We start from the raw sequence: 13,375 nt of genomic DNA on the forward strand, positions 1-13,375 counted from the left end.
GAGTGCTATTCAGTGAGTGCCAAAATCCCCTTCTACAGCCAAAAATATCCCTACTGTTGTATTCGACTGCACAGTAGGGGGATTTAGACTTTAATAACCTTATTTCCACACCTGATTTATATGTTGATGATACCTGACAGACTTCTGCAGAACTTGATGAAAGCTGTTGAGGTAATACATTTCCTTCAAACATGTTTGTTGCATCTGCTGGTTTAATTTGTTCACATACCCGGTCGGAATTGTGCCGCACGCATACCGATTCTGCCTCCTATAATTCAATTTATCGGGCCTGTTTTGAATGCACACAGAGATGCGACACGGAAGAGAATCTGTCCTTCAAATAGCGTCTTTGGCAGTCCGACTAAAGAGTGACACAGGTACACCTGAGCACAGATGTAAATTCCTGTAATGCTGCCAAATTAGAACAACTACGAAAAAAAGAGAGCTTTGGAGCTGTTTTGTCGAAACAATTTTTACTCTAAAATGTTTTCTTTCTTTTAGGCAATGTCGTAGTTTACGTGGACCAATTCCTTGATCCCTGGTTACTAATCTTTGTAATGACCTTGAGGGAAAACTCTGAAGTGAGTGATATCCCTCTCATTGCTGTGTATCTATAAATGAGTCAAGAAGGGGCATCTAATAGTTAGTCTCACCCAAATTTAAAGAAACATTTCAAAGATTGATATCTGGAAAGTCTAACCTGCAGTATTTGTTTAAAATAAGACCTTTTCTGGTTTATTCTCGTATTTCCAGTAGTTGTTATTTTCTCTGAAAGGTTCCTGAAACACCACTGTACTGCGCTTTTACTTATCATGAACAAAAATGTTGGTCAATAGTAAACAAGCTATTATAAAGTGCTGAACTCTTTCAAGAAGTGAAAAATATAATCCATACCTTACTTTCATATTCTCAATCGTTATAGTGTGTTAGTTGCTTTAAGTTGTTTGTTTTGAACCAAAATGCTGTATTAAAACTCGAGATGATTACAGAAAACAAAGAGCTTTCCTTCCTTTGAATTCTTGTTTTAAAGGAAATTCAAACAGAAAAGCAGCGACTGGGGGAGAACGGACTGCTGAAAGAAGATTGAAAAGACAATCAGTCTTTTTCATTGTCTTTCCAAACTGTGTTTCATTTAAACTTGAAGGTATTAAAGGCCCCCCCAAAATTATCTGCAATCACTTTCCTTTGTCTGAGAGCCTTGAATTTTGAATGCTGCCACTGAAAATTAAGAATAGTTTTGCTGCCAGCTGAGCAGGAGAGAAGATGTTTCTCATGAAATTCATCTAACTCAATCGTTTTGGTCCTCCGAACTTTTTCCAGTTTTGCAGCAGGAATAATGAGCATCTGTTTCACCTGCAAAGATTTCTCCTCCCGATGTTCTTTGCTCCTCTCTTTCATCCGTTTCACCTCTAGTCCCTCTCCGGGTAATTAATTCTCCACGCCGTCGACGGTCAATTTTCTTCACACCTTGTTGCTTCTTCACACTCATCTCCTACCGTTCTATTCCTCTTATGAATATCTTTACCGCAGTTTTGATTGCAGTCAGATTATCCGGTTTTACTTTCCATCAGACCATTACATAAATTTGGGTCAACCTAATTAGAGAACTCAGATAAGGTGGAAGGCAATCTTCCATGCCTGGGATAAGTGAGAATTTATTACTTGTTATCTCGAAAAATCTTGTAGGGCCTTGCAAAGGTATTCATCCCTCTTGAACTTTTTCACATTTTGCCTCATTAAAACCACAAACTTCAGTGAATGTAATCAGTGTTTCATGCGACACACTCATAATACAGTGCTTTGAAAGGGATTTTCATGTCTACAAATAAAGATCTGAAAACCATTGCATGCATTTGTGAGGCAGTACTTTGAGGAAGCTCATTTGAGTATGTCCCTGCCAGCTTTGCACATATACAGACCTTTTTTTTTTCTTCGTTTTATTTTACTTTTTTGCCAATTCTTCTTTGCAAATAGCTCATATTGTATGAACAAACAGGCAGGAGCAGATCGGTGAGTAGGAAACGATTTAATGAAATATCCCAAAGCACAGCTTACAAAAACTGCCAGGAGCCGATCCAAACAGAAACACTGGCTGCCGCGGGCATGGATAACGGGCACGGCAAGAGCAGAGGAGTGGCATGAACGAAAGCGTGTATTTGGGTGAGGGCCACAGGGAAGTGGCAAGCTTAAATAGGAGGCTAACAGGTGGGGAGCATGAGTAATTGAGCAGGCAACAGATGTATGACATGAGCTTAATAGCAGCGGAGCAGTGAAGCAGGTACGCAGGTCCGACACATGAGCTTAATTACTGCGGAGCAGCAGGCATGGCAGGGTGCAGAGAGTGGAAACAAAGACCTGAAGAAAAACTAAATGGATACAAGGACATAATCTAAATATAGGATTTCCAGATAAATCTGGAAATGCGGCATGAACACAATGAATGGGAAACTAAACCTGAAAGGACAAATTAATAACACCCCACCTGGAAAACATAAACTTGGAGCAGAAAGAAAAACAAAACCCAGACTTATTCAGATCATGACAGCGAACATCAAGTTTCAAGTGTTGAATTTGACTCATTCTAACATCTAAATATGGTTGGATCTAAACAATTTAGATGTAGCTCTGATGGTCTATGAAAGGTGGTGGTCCTGCTGGAAGGGAAACCTTTACTCCAATATTTTGCTGCCTCATAAAGGTTTTCATGTACCGTCCCCCTGCATCATCCATCTTCCCATCACATCTTTCCAGTTTCCCTCTTCCTGCTAAAGAAAGTACGGTAAGATGTACAGTATTTCTGCCACACACAGCCTTTTTGGACCAAAAAGTTAAATCTTAACTCACATGAATCTTCTCCAAAGTTGCCATGAGTCTCTTGGCTTTCTGGCTAGGTTAGCAGTTGTGCCATACTCCTTTACTTCCAGAGGATGGATTAAACAGTGCTCAGTTCCCAAACTCTTTGAACCTGCTTCCTTGGTCTTCACAACACTCCCCGTTGACTTATGTTCTCAAACAAATCCCCAATGCCTTTACAGAACCGCTGGAGTCATACTGAGATTAAATTGTACACAGGTTGACAATTTACAAATAAGTTGACATATAAAGGTCACAGTGCATTTTGCTTAGGGGTATCAAACTAAGAGGGTTTGAATGAAAATACACAACACACTGTTCAAGTTTGTATTTGTGAACACATTTACGGCCATGTCTGTTTTTGCTCGCACTGTACTTCATGCGCTACTTTGTGTTTGTCTGCCGCATAAAATCCTGATAAACATTCATCTTCGTGGTTGAAATGGAACAAAATGCGATCAACCTCAATACAAATTTGCACTTTTCAAAGTCACCTTCCACATTATTTCTCTCCTCAAAAGGAAAAGCTTTGTTTAAAAATTGTGATAATGCCTTTGCTTTTTTAGCCATATATCACATCCTCAGGTGCACTCAGTGGGAACAGCAAAAGACTGCACAAGGATCCCCATTAGTTTTTTTCAGAGCATCACGTAAAATGCATAGCAATTACTCACCAGACAAATGTAAACATAAACAGCTCTCTCATTTACCACAGACAACCTTCGCTTTCCTGACTTTTAATGAAAGGTCGGTTTAAAGAAACACGTCTTTGATAGCAGCGGCTTTGTGATGTGTTTTTGATTTGTTTTCAACCGGCTGCGGCCGGGCAGACCGTGAATATGTGTTTCTCCAACAAACCATATAAAATACAGTAATAGTGGTCGCTAATGATGGCCTCCTTAATGCCGAAGGTAGCATTGGTGGTTTTAGATTCAGAAAAAAAAAAAAAAAAAGATTTGTTGGAATCCTTTTATCTATTGCACATTATCTGAAAGCATCTTCTTATCCAGAGCTTGACATGGCTGTGAGGTGGCGACCGAGCCCACTTGCTGACTTTTAATCGACATATTCTGTCCTAAGTCTGTCAGGTGGAGTGAACAATAATTGACGTGACGGCTACTGTAAAATCTGTTTGCCCACACGGAAGTGTACCACAAGCTGCTCTTACCCCCGACAATCAAAGACGTTGTAATAGCGGTGACAGCGAAGCTCACAGCGATAAATGAGGCATTTTTGTGTTGCCAGTATTTGCCCTTAGTTTAATGTACCTGTTGTCAATTGTGGAGTGAGTGATGAAGACAGAGTGTAGCAGGTTACATTATGGGATTATCTAATCAAAGTCCTCTTAAACAGGAGTGAAAATGATGGATGGCCATAAATTAAGATACTTTTTTTTGCTCAGTCTGAGATCATTTTACAAGCTAAATGATGAGCTAACTGCAAGATCACAGTGTTTTGTCATGCTTAGTAAGACAAAGACCCAAATGAAGATCTAGTCAAGGAAAAGCTTGATCTAAGTAGCTGTTAACTGTGTAGTTTTGTTTTATTTATTTGATAGGGACAAGCGTGTGCACTAAACATGTAAACAGTACAACATTTATAGACACAGCTAATTTGCAATGTCCATCCCTAGAAGGGCCTTTAAAAACCACATAAAAGAAAGAAAACACACACAGCTTTGCAAGAGTTCTCAAATTTGCATCATACAAAAGTCCAATTTAAAGTCAGTTCATATAGGATCAAATATGCCTGCAATGTTGACCCCTTTTTAAAACATGTTTCAATTCATTTTTAAAAACCACCAAATCAAGGTTCCGTTTCAGTTCAGGAGACGAGGAGTTCCACAGTTTTGCTCCCTGGACAGAGAAGGCCGACTGGCCAAAGGAGGTTTTTCTCAGGGAAACTTTGACATTTCCATTTGAAGCTCTTCATGTGATGGAACCCACTGATCTGAGTGGCACCATGAACTGTCTGAGGATGTCAGGGGTCAATTTGTGTACACATTCATACATTCATTTTAAATTGGAAAACTTTAAGTTACAAAGTTTTCAAAACTAAGAAAATGAAGTCTCTGCAAAACTTCACAATGGTGTGTTCCGATGGATTTTCTGTCAAGTATTTTCAATACTCTATTGTAAATAATTCTCACTGGTCTAATTGTTGTTGTTTCCCGACACCAGGAGGTTATACTGTAACTGAGATGAGAAAAAACCATAGCATGCATGCAGCATGAATACATTTGCTGCATGGAAAGATAAACAGTCTCTTATGATTTTGAAGTTGAACAAATTTGCTTTGGCTGCTCGTATATTAATTTCAATGTGGCTGTCAAATGATAAATGAGAGTCTAGAATCAGTATTTCATTTCTTTAACATGTGTAATATCTTGACCATTTATTGTCAGATGGAATTTTTCTGTAGGACAAGACCTGTTTTTTGGCAAGTTGTTAATATATAGTGTGAAAAGCAGTGGTTCAAGTATCGATCCCTGAGGGACACCTGTTTTTATTGTTAAAGGAGATGAGATAACTATTTAACTATAAGGAAAAAAGCCAAATAAAAAGCTTTGCAATGCAACAAAATTCAATGCAATTCTTAAAGGAATGCATTAAAAGCTGAACTGAATGTGGAAACCAAAGATGGAGTGAAATGAAAGTAGAATGCAGGAACTAGACAAATAACTGACATAAGAAAAGAGCACACACACTGGAAAAAATAATTGAAACAAAGGCTGCAAGTGTGTTAACTTAAACCAAAAGCAGAAGGTGGTAAAACACGAGAAGCAAAAGAGAAACAGAACTCAGAAAAAAATATACAGGAAAAAAAAGAACAAGAACGAAAAACGAAGATGGTACAAATAAAGTCCCTAAGCAAAATAGTAATTCACCAAAAAATATAAATATATGACCATCTAACTCCCTTTTTTTTCCTCCGTCAGGTGTGGTCAATGGATGGCTACTATAAAGGCAGACGTGTGCTGGAGTACAGGACCATGGGGGACTTCACGAAAGGCCAGAACTTTGTGCAGCACCTGTTGCCGCATCCGTGGGCGGGAACAGGCCATGTGGTCTACAACGGGTCGCTCTATTACAACAAGCACCAAAGTAACATCCTGGTATGAGCCTGCAGTGGATGAGTAGAAACTTATCACTTAAAGATGTGAACAGCGGAATATTACATTTTTATTGGTTTAAATGTTCTTCTAAATCCCATGCTTTTAAGTTGCCCTTTAATAACCAGTATGGTTCTAAGTTAATAAAATGTTAAATTTCGCTTTACCCAAGGGTATGCATGGAATTGCAGCAAGAAAATGTATACAGCTTCTCGGCCTGATTTAATAAAGACTTTTGTGCTTTTTGCTACACAACAATTGAGAAAATCATAGATAGATGTCACATTACTTTAATACACAATTCCTTTACAAACAGTGCTTAAAGCACATTCTCTTACCTTCTCTTCTGCATTCCAAATTAATACAGTACATATTTAGAATTGGAATGAGCTTTTGTGATACAAACAAGGAATTTGACTTCAGTTCCAAGGTTGGTTAGAAATGGTCAAATGGTTTTCGTAGTAATCTATCAGTCAGGAGAAGAGTGCAGAACATTTTTTTAATTTTCCAATTTCTAAACAGCTGCAGAATGAATGCACAAAATATCATAACTGGCTGCAGTGAAACATGGTGATGGCAGCGCCACGCTACCGGGATACTTTTCTTCAGACTGAACTGGTGATTTAGTCAAGATCGGTGAAGGTTTCCAAATGTGTCCGCTTTTGCCACAAACCCTTGGGTTTCCACTAAAAACCATCCTGCTATGTTTAGATGCTCTCCTGCTCTAACACATGCGGAGAAAACGGCTGAATTATCTCTTCGGGATGTCACCAAGTTCGGCAGCGACCTGGTAATGATGGTTTCATTTGTTGCAGGTGTCTAAAACCAGGAATGCATCTAAAATGTGCATGACTGTGGCTCTTGATTACTGTAACTGTAGACCTATGTGCAGGAAAAAAATTGAAGATAGAGACAGATCATTTTCAGCATAACATAAAACCTTACAAAGACAAAAGTATGGCTTCACCAAAAAAAGACTAAATAAATACACCTTTGCAGTGACGAAGACAATGTGCAGGCCTTAACCTGGTAGAAAATCTGTTGGGTCAACAGAAATTCGTATTGCACAAGATATTTATACAATCTAACATTTACTAGAGAGACTGGCCAAACATTGGTAAGTTAAGGAGTAGCAGTCTACTTGCAAAGAAGATTTAATGCTGAATCTGAATCAAAAGTAAATAACATCTAAGTTTATTATCAACTGTACATTTCAGGACTTTTCAATTTAAAAAATCCTTTTCCAAAAGTCTTTCTGCCCACTACACTGAGACATTTCTTCAGCTGCTTTGCCCCAAAGCATTCTTGCTAGAATTTCTTATTTCTCTCTCACTCTTTGCTGGTTGCTGTGTTCACGGCTAAAGGTCATATTTATACCATGCAGCAATATAATGTTAATATTGACTGACCTGGCACAATAACAGAACGTTATTAGTGTGTGTTACTTTCTGAAGGAAGCACTGAGACAAGGGTGGAACAGCATTATATTAAAAGCAAGAGCACCATTTTCTTTGTGAATCCGGCCCTCTAATGTTATTATCTACCAAATTTTACTCATTTATTTTGTTCAAGGACTACAAGAAAAAGCAAGGAAATGACAGTGCTGTTGTCATTCAAGAAACACGACAATTTACTGTCTTACAGATGCTCCTGCAAATTATTAGATCAAAATTACCTTCTGTCCTGGCACAGGTTTGTAACACTGCAGAGGTTTTGTTATGTGCAATATTGAATTTGTCTTATTTCGACCAAGTACGGGTGCCACTGAATGCTGTGATGCAACATGACCAGGTCACTCATGAGACTTGATACTGAAATAAATGCGGTTTCTTTGTAGGTTCAGTACCATTTCCGCTCTCGCAGTGTGTTGCTGCAGCGCAGCCTCAGTGGAGCTGGATACAACAACACCTTCCCCTACAGCTGGGGAGGATCGTCTGACATCGACCTGATGGCTGATGAGACGGGACTGTGGGCCGTCTACACCTCCATCCCAAACGCAGGAAACATAATGGTACGGTCTTCAGGATTTGTGAAAATACATTTAGACTGAGATCAGCTAGTTAAAACTTTGTTGTTTAAACTTTGGGAAAAAAAGGGAGGATTTATGGGGGGAGTAGTGGCTTTAGAGTAGATTGGTGGCATCGGCTGCAAGTTCCTTGGTTCAAATTCCACATGCTGCCAATCTGGGTCCTTGAGCAAGACCTTTAGCTCAAAAATGCTCCCAGGGCACCACACAGGGGAAGCCTACAGATTTTGGGTTAAATCCAGAGGAAACTATTTCAATGCAATGGATGCTGCAATGAAAAAATAATGATAATGATGATTATGTCTGAATGTGCGACACAAATCTTGGAACTATGGATGGGCTTCAACAACGGTGATACTTGACATGTAGAAAAATGTCCTTGAGTCCACAAAATAATGAAAGAGAACACAACAAAGAATAGTTAAAACGCTTAAGAAAGCACTTTACCGAAGTACAGTTTAAAAAGGCAGAATGAAATAAAGTCTTTACTTTAAGATCAGTGCTTTCCCTTCAAGCAATAATATAAAGCACCAGGGGTGTAACTTAGAACTTTCTTTCACAGCCGGTTTTTCACCTCTAGTCCATTGCAGACGTAATCTTTGTAGATCACCTGCAACACTGTAACTAATTGCTCCTTATTTGGGTTCTTTGAAGATCTGTCCTTTTTGTCTTTTGAGGCACTGAGCCACCACTTGTGGTGATAAGAACTTGCTTTGTCAAAACGTATGGTCTTACAAGGCCATTTGAAGCGGGAAGCAAAAAGACAGCTTTGTAAGTAAAAAATTTCAGCTGAGATGTGTGCGCTTTACTACGCCTGGGGCTTTAATGTGCCAAAGGATTTTATTTTCCAATGGCTGGTGTCTACAAAGAACCCTCAGCAGCATCTGTTTTGTTCTTTAGTTTGAAAAAAAATAACTTAATATTACTGGATTGTTAAGCTCACAGCGGTACTTTGTTCACATACACACATAAAATCAATAACAGTTCTGTGTTTTCTTCAAATCATGAAACACGTTTAAAGATTTCTCTATATTGGTGCTTCTGATGTTGTTTGCTGTCAGATATATTGACAGAAAGCTGCAGTAATGCCCAGGCTAATAGCCTGTCCAGTTCAAAACTACTTGAGTTTAGTATTTTGTCAAGTGCTCTTAGTTTCGGCTATTTACTGAGGGGCGCTCGTGGGTGCAGGTAAAAGGCTTCTTCTTTTTCAATTTAACAAATGCTGGGGCTATGAAAACAGACATCACCATAGCAACTCAGCACTTCCATCAGTTTCGATGGTTTATTTAAACCTGTTTGAGCCGGCAAGCCTTATCCCCTCCATTTCTGCCTTTAGGTAAGTCGCCTGGACCCCCGCACCTTGGAGGTCCTCCAGAGCTGGGACACAGGGTTTCCGAAGCGCAGTGCCGGAGAGGCCTTCATGATTTGTGGCACCCTGTACGTCACCAACTCCCACCTGGCCGGTGCCAAGGTCCACTTTGCCTACAACACCAACACCTCAACGTACGAGTATACTGACATCCCCTTCCATAACCAGTACTCCCACATTAGCATGATGGACTACAACCCCAGAGAGAGAGCGCTGTACACCTGGAACAACGGACACCAGGTGCTCTACAATGTCACACTGTTCCACGTCATCCAGAGTGACGGCTAATATGACTCAATAGGAGATGTTGAAATGTAATTTGATACTGCAAGTTCAAAAAAACGCACAGGTCACACACTGGTCATTCACATCAGCAATGAAAATGAAAACTGTATGTGTTTCAATCTGAATGACTTACAGACACAATACGCTGTTATCGGACACTTGTCCGAAGGTCACAGATGACTTTTCATCACAGCACTAATGCTGGTAAGATTTTTTTTTATTTTTTTTTTTAGCTCAGTCTTATTTCATTCCATTTTTATTCCATTTATATATCAGGAGGGAACTTTAAAAGATGGGGGGTAGTCAAAAAGAGACATGCAGACAGTAAACATATTTTTAAGTCACTTTAGCATCAAGTTCAGACTGTTGGAGATATTTGGGGCTTGTAACGTGATTGTGGACATGTTCAGTCAGCATGGTTGTTCAATCAATAAAATTTACTGTCAAACCTTGCTAGCATTTCTTTCTTATCTCTGTCATGGACCAGGAAGAGTTACGATACAACAGCGATTGCATGTTTGCGTGTCCAAAAGACTGCGTGGAGTTTGAAAATAGGAAGAGAATGAGCTCTGAAGCAGGAACATTTTGGAAGACTGAAAGCCTTAAAAACAACGGATTCATCCGCATAAACAAATAATGTAGCCTTATGTTTTGACTTCAAGTCCAGTTCTTTTACCACCATCTAGGCATCAAATAGATTTTGTTTTAACTGCTATTTGACAGTATACAAATGGGGCGCAGCAGAATTGTATCATCAACAGTTTTAATATCAATTCAGCTTGTTAATACCAACATTTATCAAAGCCTTTTTCACATTTGCTCATTGATTTAGAGAAAACACATTTGCACATTGATTTGGAGAAAACACATGGTACACAGCCATTTTATTAAGTGTTTGGCTTTTTGGAAACGTGTTGTCCAGATATAGGTGTATTCTATCATTTCTGCCCTAGTAGAATAAGTTCAAGCTAAAGGTAGTACCCATAAACAATACAAAATACCCTGAAACAAACTAAGTTACCAGATTATTATCAGAATATCTTTCAAACCAAACACCCAGAGGTAATTCATGTGAGGACTTCAAGCTTACGTTAAAATGCAACAAAAGCTGAATACCTTGTGTTTTATCCTACAATGAAACTCTTTAGTACTCTAATTTCTGGTAAACTTTGTGGGAATAATTTGCAGATTTTTCTTTTAGCGTTGGGCTCAGTAGACAGCTGCCAGTAATACCTCAGCTGGGAGAAACAACGCTAGTTCTGACTTGGTATGAGAAGATGAACTGCTTTGTTTCAATTAGCTGTTTTTCAATCAGCCTTTTTGAGATTTAGCTTTTTGGATGAAATCCCGGTACATCTTTCTAAAAATGTTTGTATCTTCAAAATCTTACCCATTAAAAATATATCTTGGAGGTGACTCCCACAGTATAAGAACTGTAATATGTGTGCCAAAGTAAACACTGAAAATATTTTGTATGACTTCATCACTCAGTTGCAGTTCACTTCCCCTGACCATGTGGTCTAACTAATATTTCAAGTAGTGGTGGGATGCAGCTAAAAAGAGGCTATGTAATTTATAAATTAATAAATCAAAACACTAATCATGTTTTTCTCAACTAGCAATATTGACACCATAAACACAATAAAGTTTTTCACTCTCAATACATCTCCTTAGTGACTGATTCGATAGATAGACATAAAATGTGTATTATGAGGATGGGCCACAATTTCAACCTTGATTTGGTGAAAACTAAAATATGGCTTTTGTGTTTAAATAGCTATAAAGATCCATAAGCAGTTATATTGAAAACGTCTTTTAGCTGTTAAAGCAACAGCTTTACACTCCATGCTCTTCTAAATCATGCAGAATCTGTATGTTGGAGAGAAGAAAAAAAATTTTATTTATAATACAGCATTTCTGTCATTTATTTCTGAATTGTTCAACTCTCTCTCTGTCTCTCCTTGCAGTCACTGCATTTAGAGGAAATGTGATTTACTCCTCCTTGACATAAAATATATTTTTCTCAACGTCTCACCCACCTATGTGAACTCTGCATAGTTAACTAAAAGGCAATGAATGTAAGAACCAAGAAAGCTTCTCAGTTAAAAGCATGCAGGCAGAGCGACAGTGGCACATGTTCTTTCTTATCATCTAATCAGGACTGTCTCATTGCACCAAATGTTGAGGCTCTGTAATAATATTCATCTGTGGGGTTTAGTCTCAGAAGCAGAGTTCATCACTTCTCTTATTCAGCACTGTTTAATGGTTTGAGACCTCATTAAAAATTGTTCTAACGAAATACTCGACCCTTTGATCCATCCTACCTTAAGGTACGGCACAACAATGCTGCCCTGTGCTCTCATCAGTTACTTCCCGACACCGGCAGAGCACAAAAAGACGGGGGGCTGGGAATGTGTTTTCAATCAACAGTGCATGTCATTCTTTCTATAATTAATAATATAAATGAACACATTAAATTACTCACTTTCGGGACATCTTACAGAGCTGCTTTGAATACAATGCTGACCAGTTTTTAATTTTATTTGCACTGATCTAGTTTGCTACAAGGTGCTCTGTACTGCTTTTCAATCTTAATACAGCTAAACACTTTACTGTCGTGATGCTTGTGCAACAAGACAAGCTTTTGCATCCTGTGAATATCGCTACAATTACATTTTACCATTTTGAGGCAGTTTCAAAGATCCCTCTTTAAAAGGATGACTCCATTTTTCGTTGTTCATATTGTATAAAAAGACTGTTTTCTGATTATTGAGAAGTTATTAAAGGTTGATAAGTGACTCTGTCACACCTTTTGTATGACTCTGGCACCGGCAGCAATTATAAACACAACGGCTAATGTTCAGAAAAGTAGCGGGTTTCAGGACCGGGTACTAGGACGGCATTAGGAAGACAGGTAAGTGGTTAGTGTTTGCTGCAGGAGATGATGAAAAAACGGACCTTATACTACAGATCAGACCTTACTGGTACAGGGATGACTGGAGTTTCAGGAGAAGGTGAGTCTATCCACAGAGTTGAGGTCGAAAAGGTGTTTGGTGCTTAATGATCCAGTGATGATTCGTCCTTTCTCCAGGAAGGACCTGGTGAGCAGAGAGGGTGGAGGGGTGGAGGGTGGACAGGCAGGGGAGCAGAGTGGAGGAAGTGAGTAGACTGAGAGCAGGGGGCTGAAGGAGGAGTGGTGGAAAGCGAGTGGTGAGGTCCACTCGTGGTGGGTGGAGAGGTGGAGGAAATCCAGAATTGTCGAAAATCTGTGACTCATCAACCTTATATTTATATGGCTTTATAATCCCTCCCCACACTTTTTTATAACCTTTTCCACTCTGTCATTAACTAAATAATTTCAAAAACGTGAAATTGGGAACTCGCTGATGAATATCTTATAACACATCTGACAGCGCCACATAATTTACACCCTTATCCGTAACTTCTCTTTTTGCTAAAGTTACAGGCATGACATTTTTTTTTTTTTTTTTTTTTTTTTAATTTTTACTAGTAAAAAACGTTTTTATGGGGACCCGCTGGCACTGTTTTTTTTCTCCTGGGCTAGACAGTTTTTATAAACTGACATGCTAAACACGCGCTTTACACTTGGGACGGAGGAGACTGATACGATGGTTGCTGATCCAAACAACGCCCAGGATGCAAAACACGGTGCTTTTATTGGTCACTGAGCCAATCAGAATACAGAGCACAGTGCTCTGGTAGAGACATT

General features: G+C 39.0%; 1 protein-coding gene across 1 annotated transcript in view; it reads left to right on the forward strand.

Moving 5' to 3' along the window:
* LOC105939195 (noelin-2) overlaps positions 1-10,097 on the forward strand; it is a 62,242-nt gene extending 52,145 nt beyond the window's left edge. The window contains exons 6-8 of the mRNA XM_012881268.3: positions 5,792-5,968; positions 7,803-7,976; positions 9,328-10,097. Coding sequence (XP_012736722.2) covers positions 5,792-5,968; positions 7,803-7,976; positions 9,328-9,648 — 672 coding nt within the window. The 3' untranslated portion in view covers positions 9,649-10,097. The remainder of the gene's footprint in view (positions 1-5,791; positions 5,969-7,802; positions 7,977-9,327) is intronic.
* The last annotated feature ends 3,278 nt before the right edge of the window (positions 10,098-13,375 follow it).

Source organism: Fundulus heteroclitus, chromosome 5 (assembly GCF_011125445.2).
Source record: "Fundulus heteroclitus isolate FHET01 chromosome 5, MU-UCD_Fhet_4.1, whole genome shotgun sequence".
In the NCBI taxonomy this organism is placed as follows: domain Eukaryota; kingdom Metazoa; phylum Chordata; class Actinopteri; order Cyprinodontiformes; family Fundulidae; genus Fundulus; species Fundulus heteroclitus.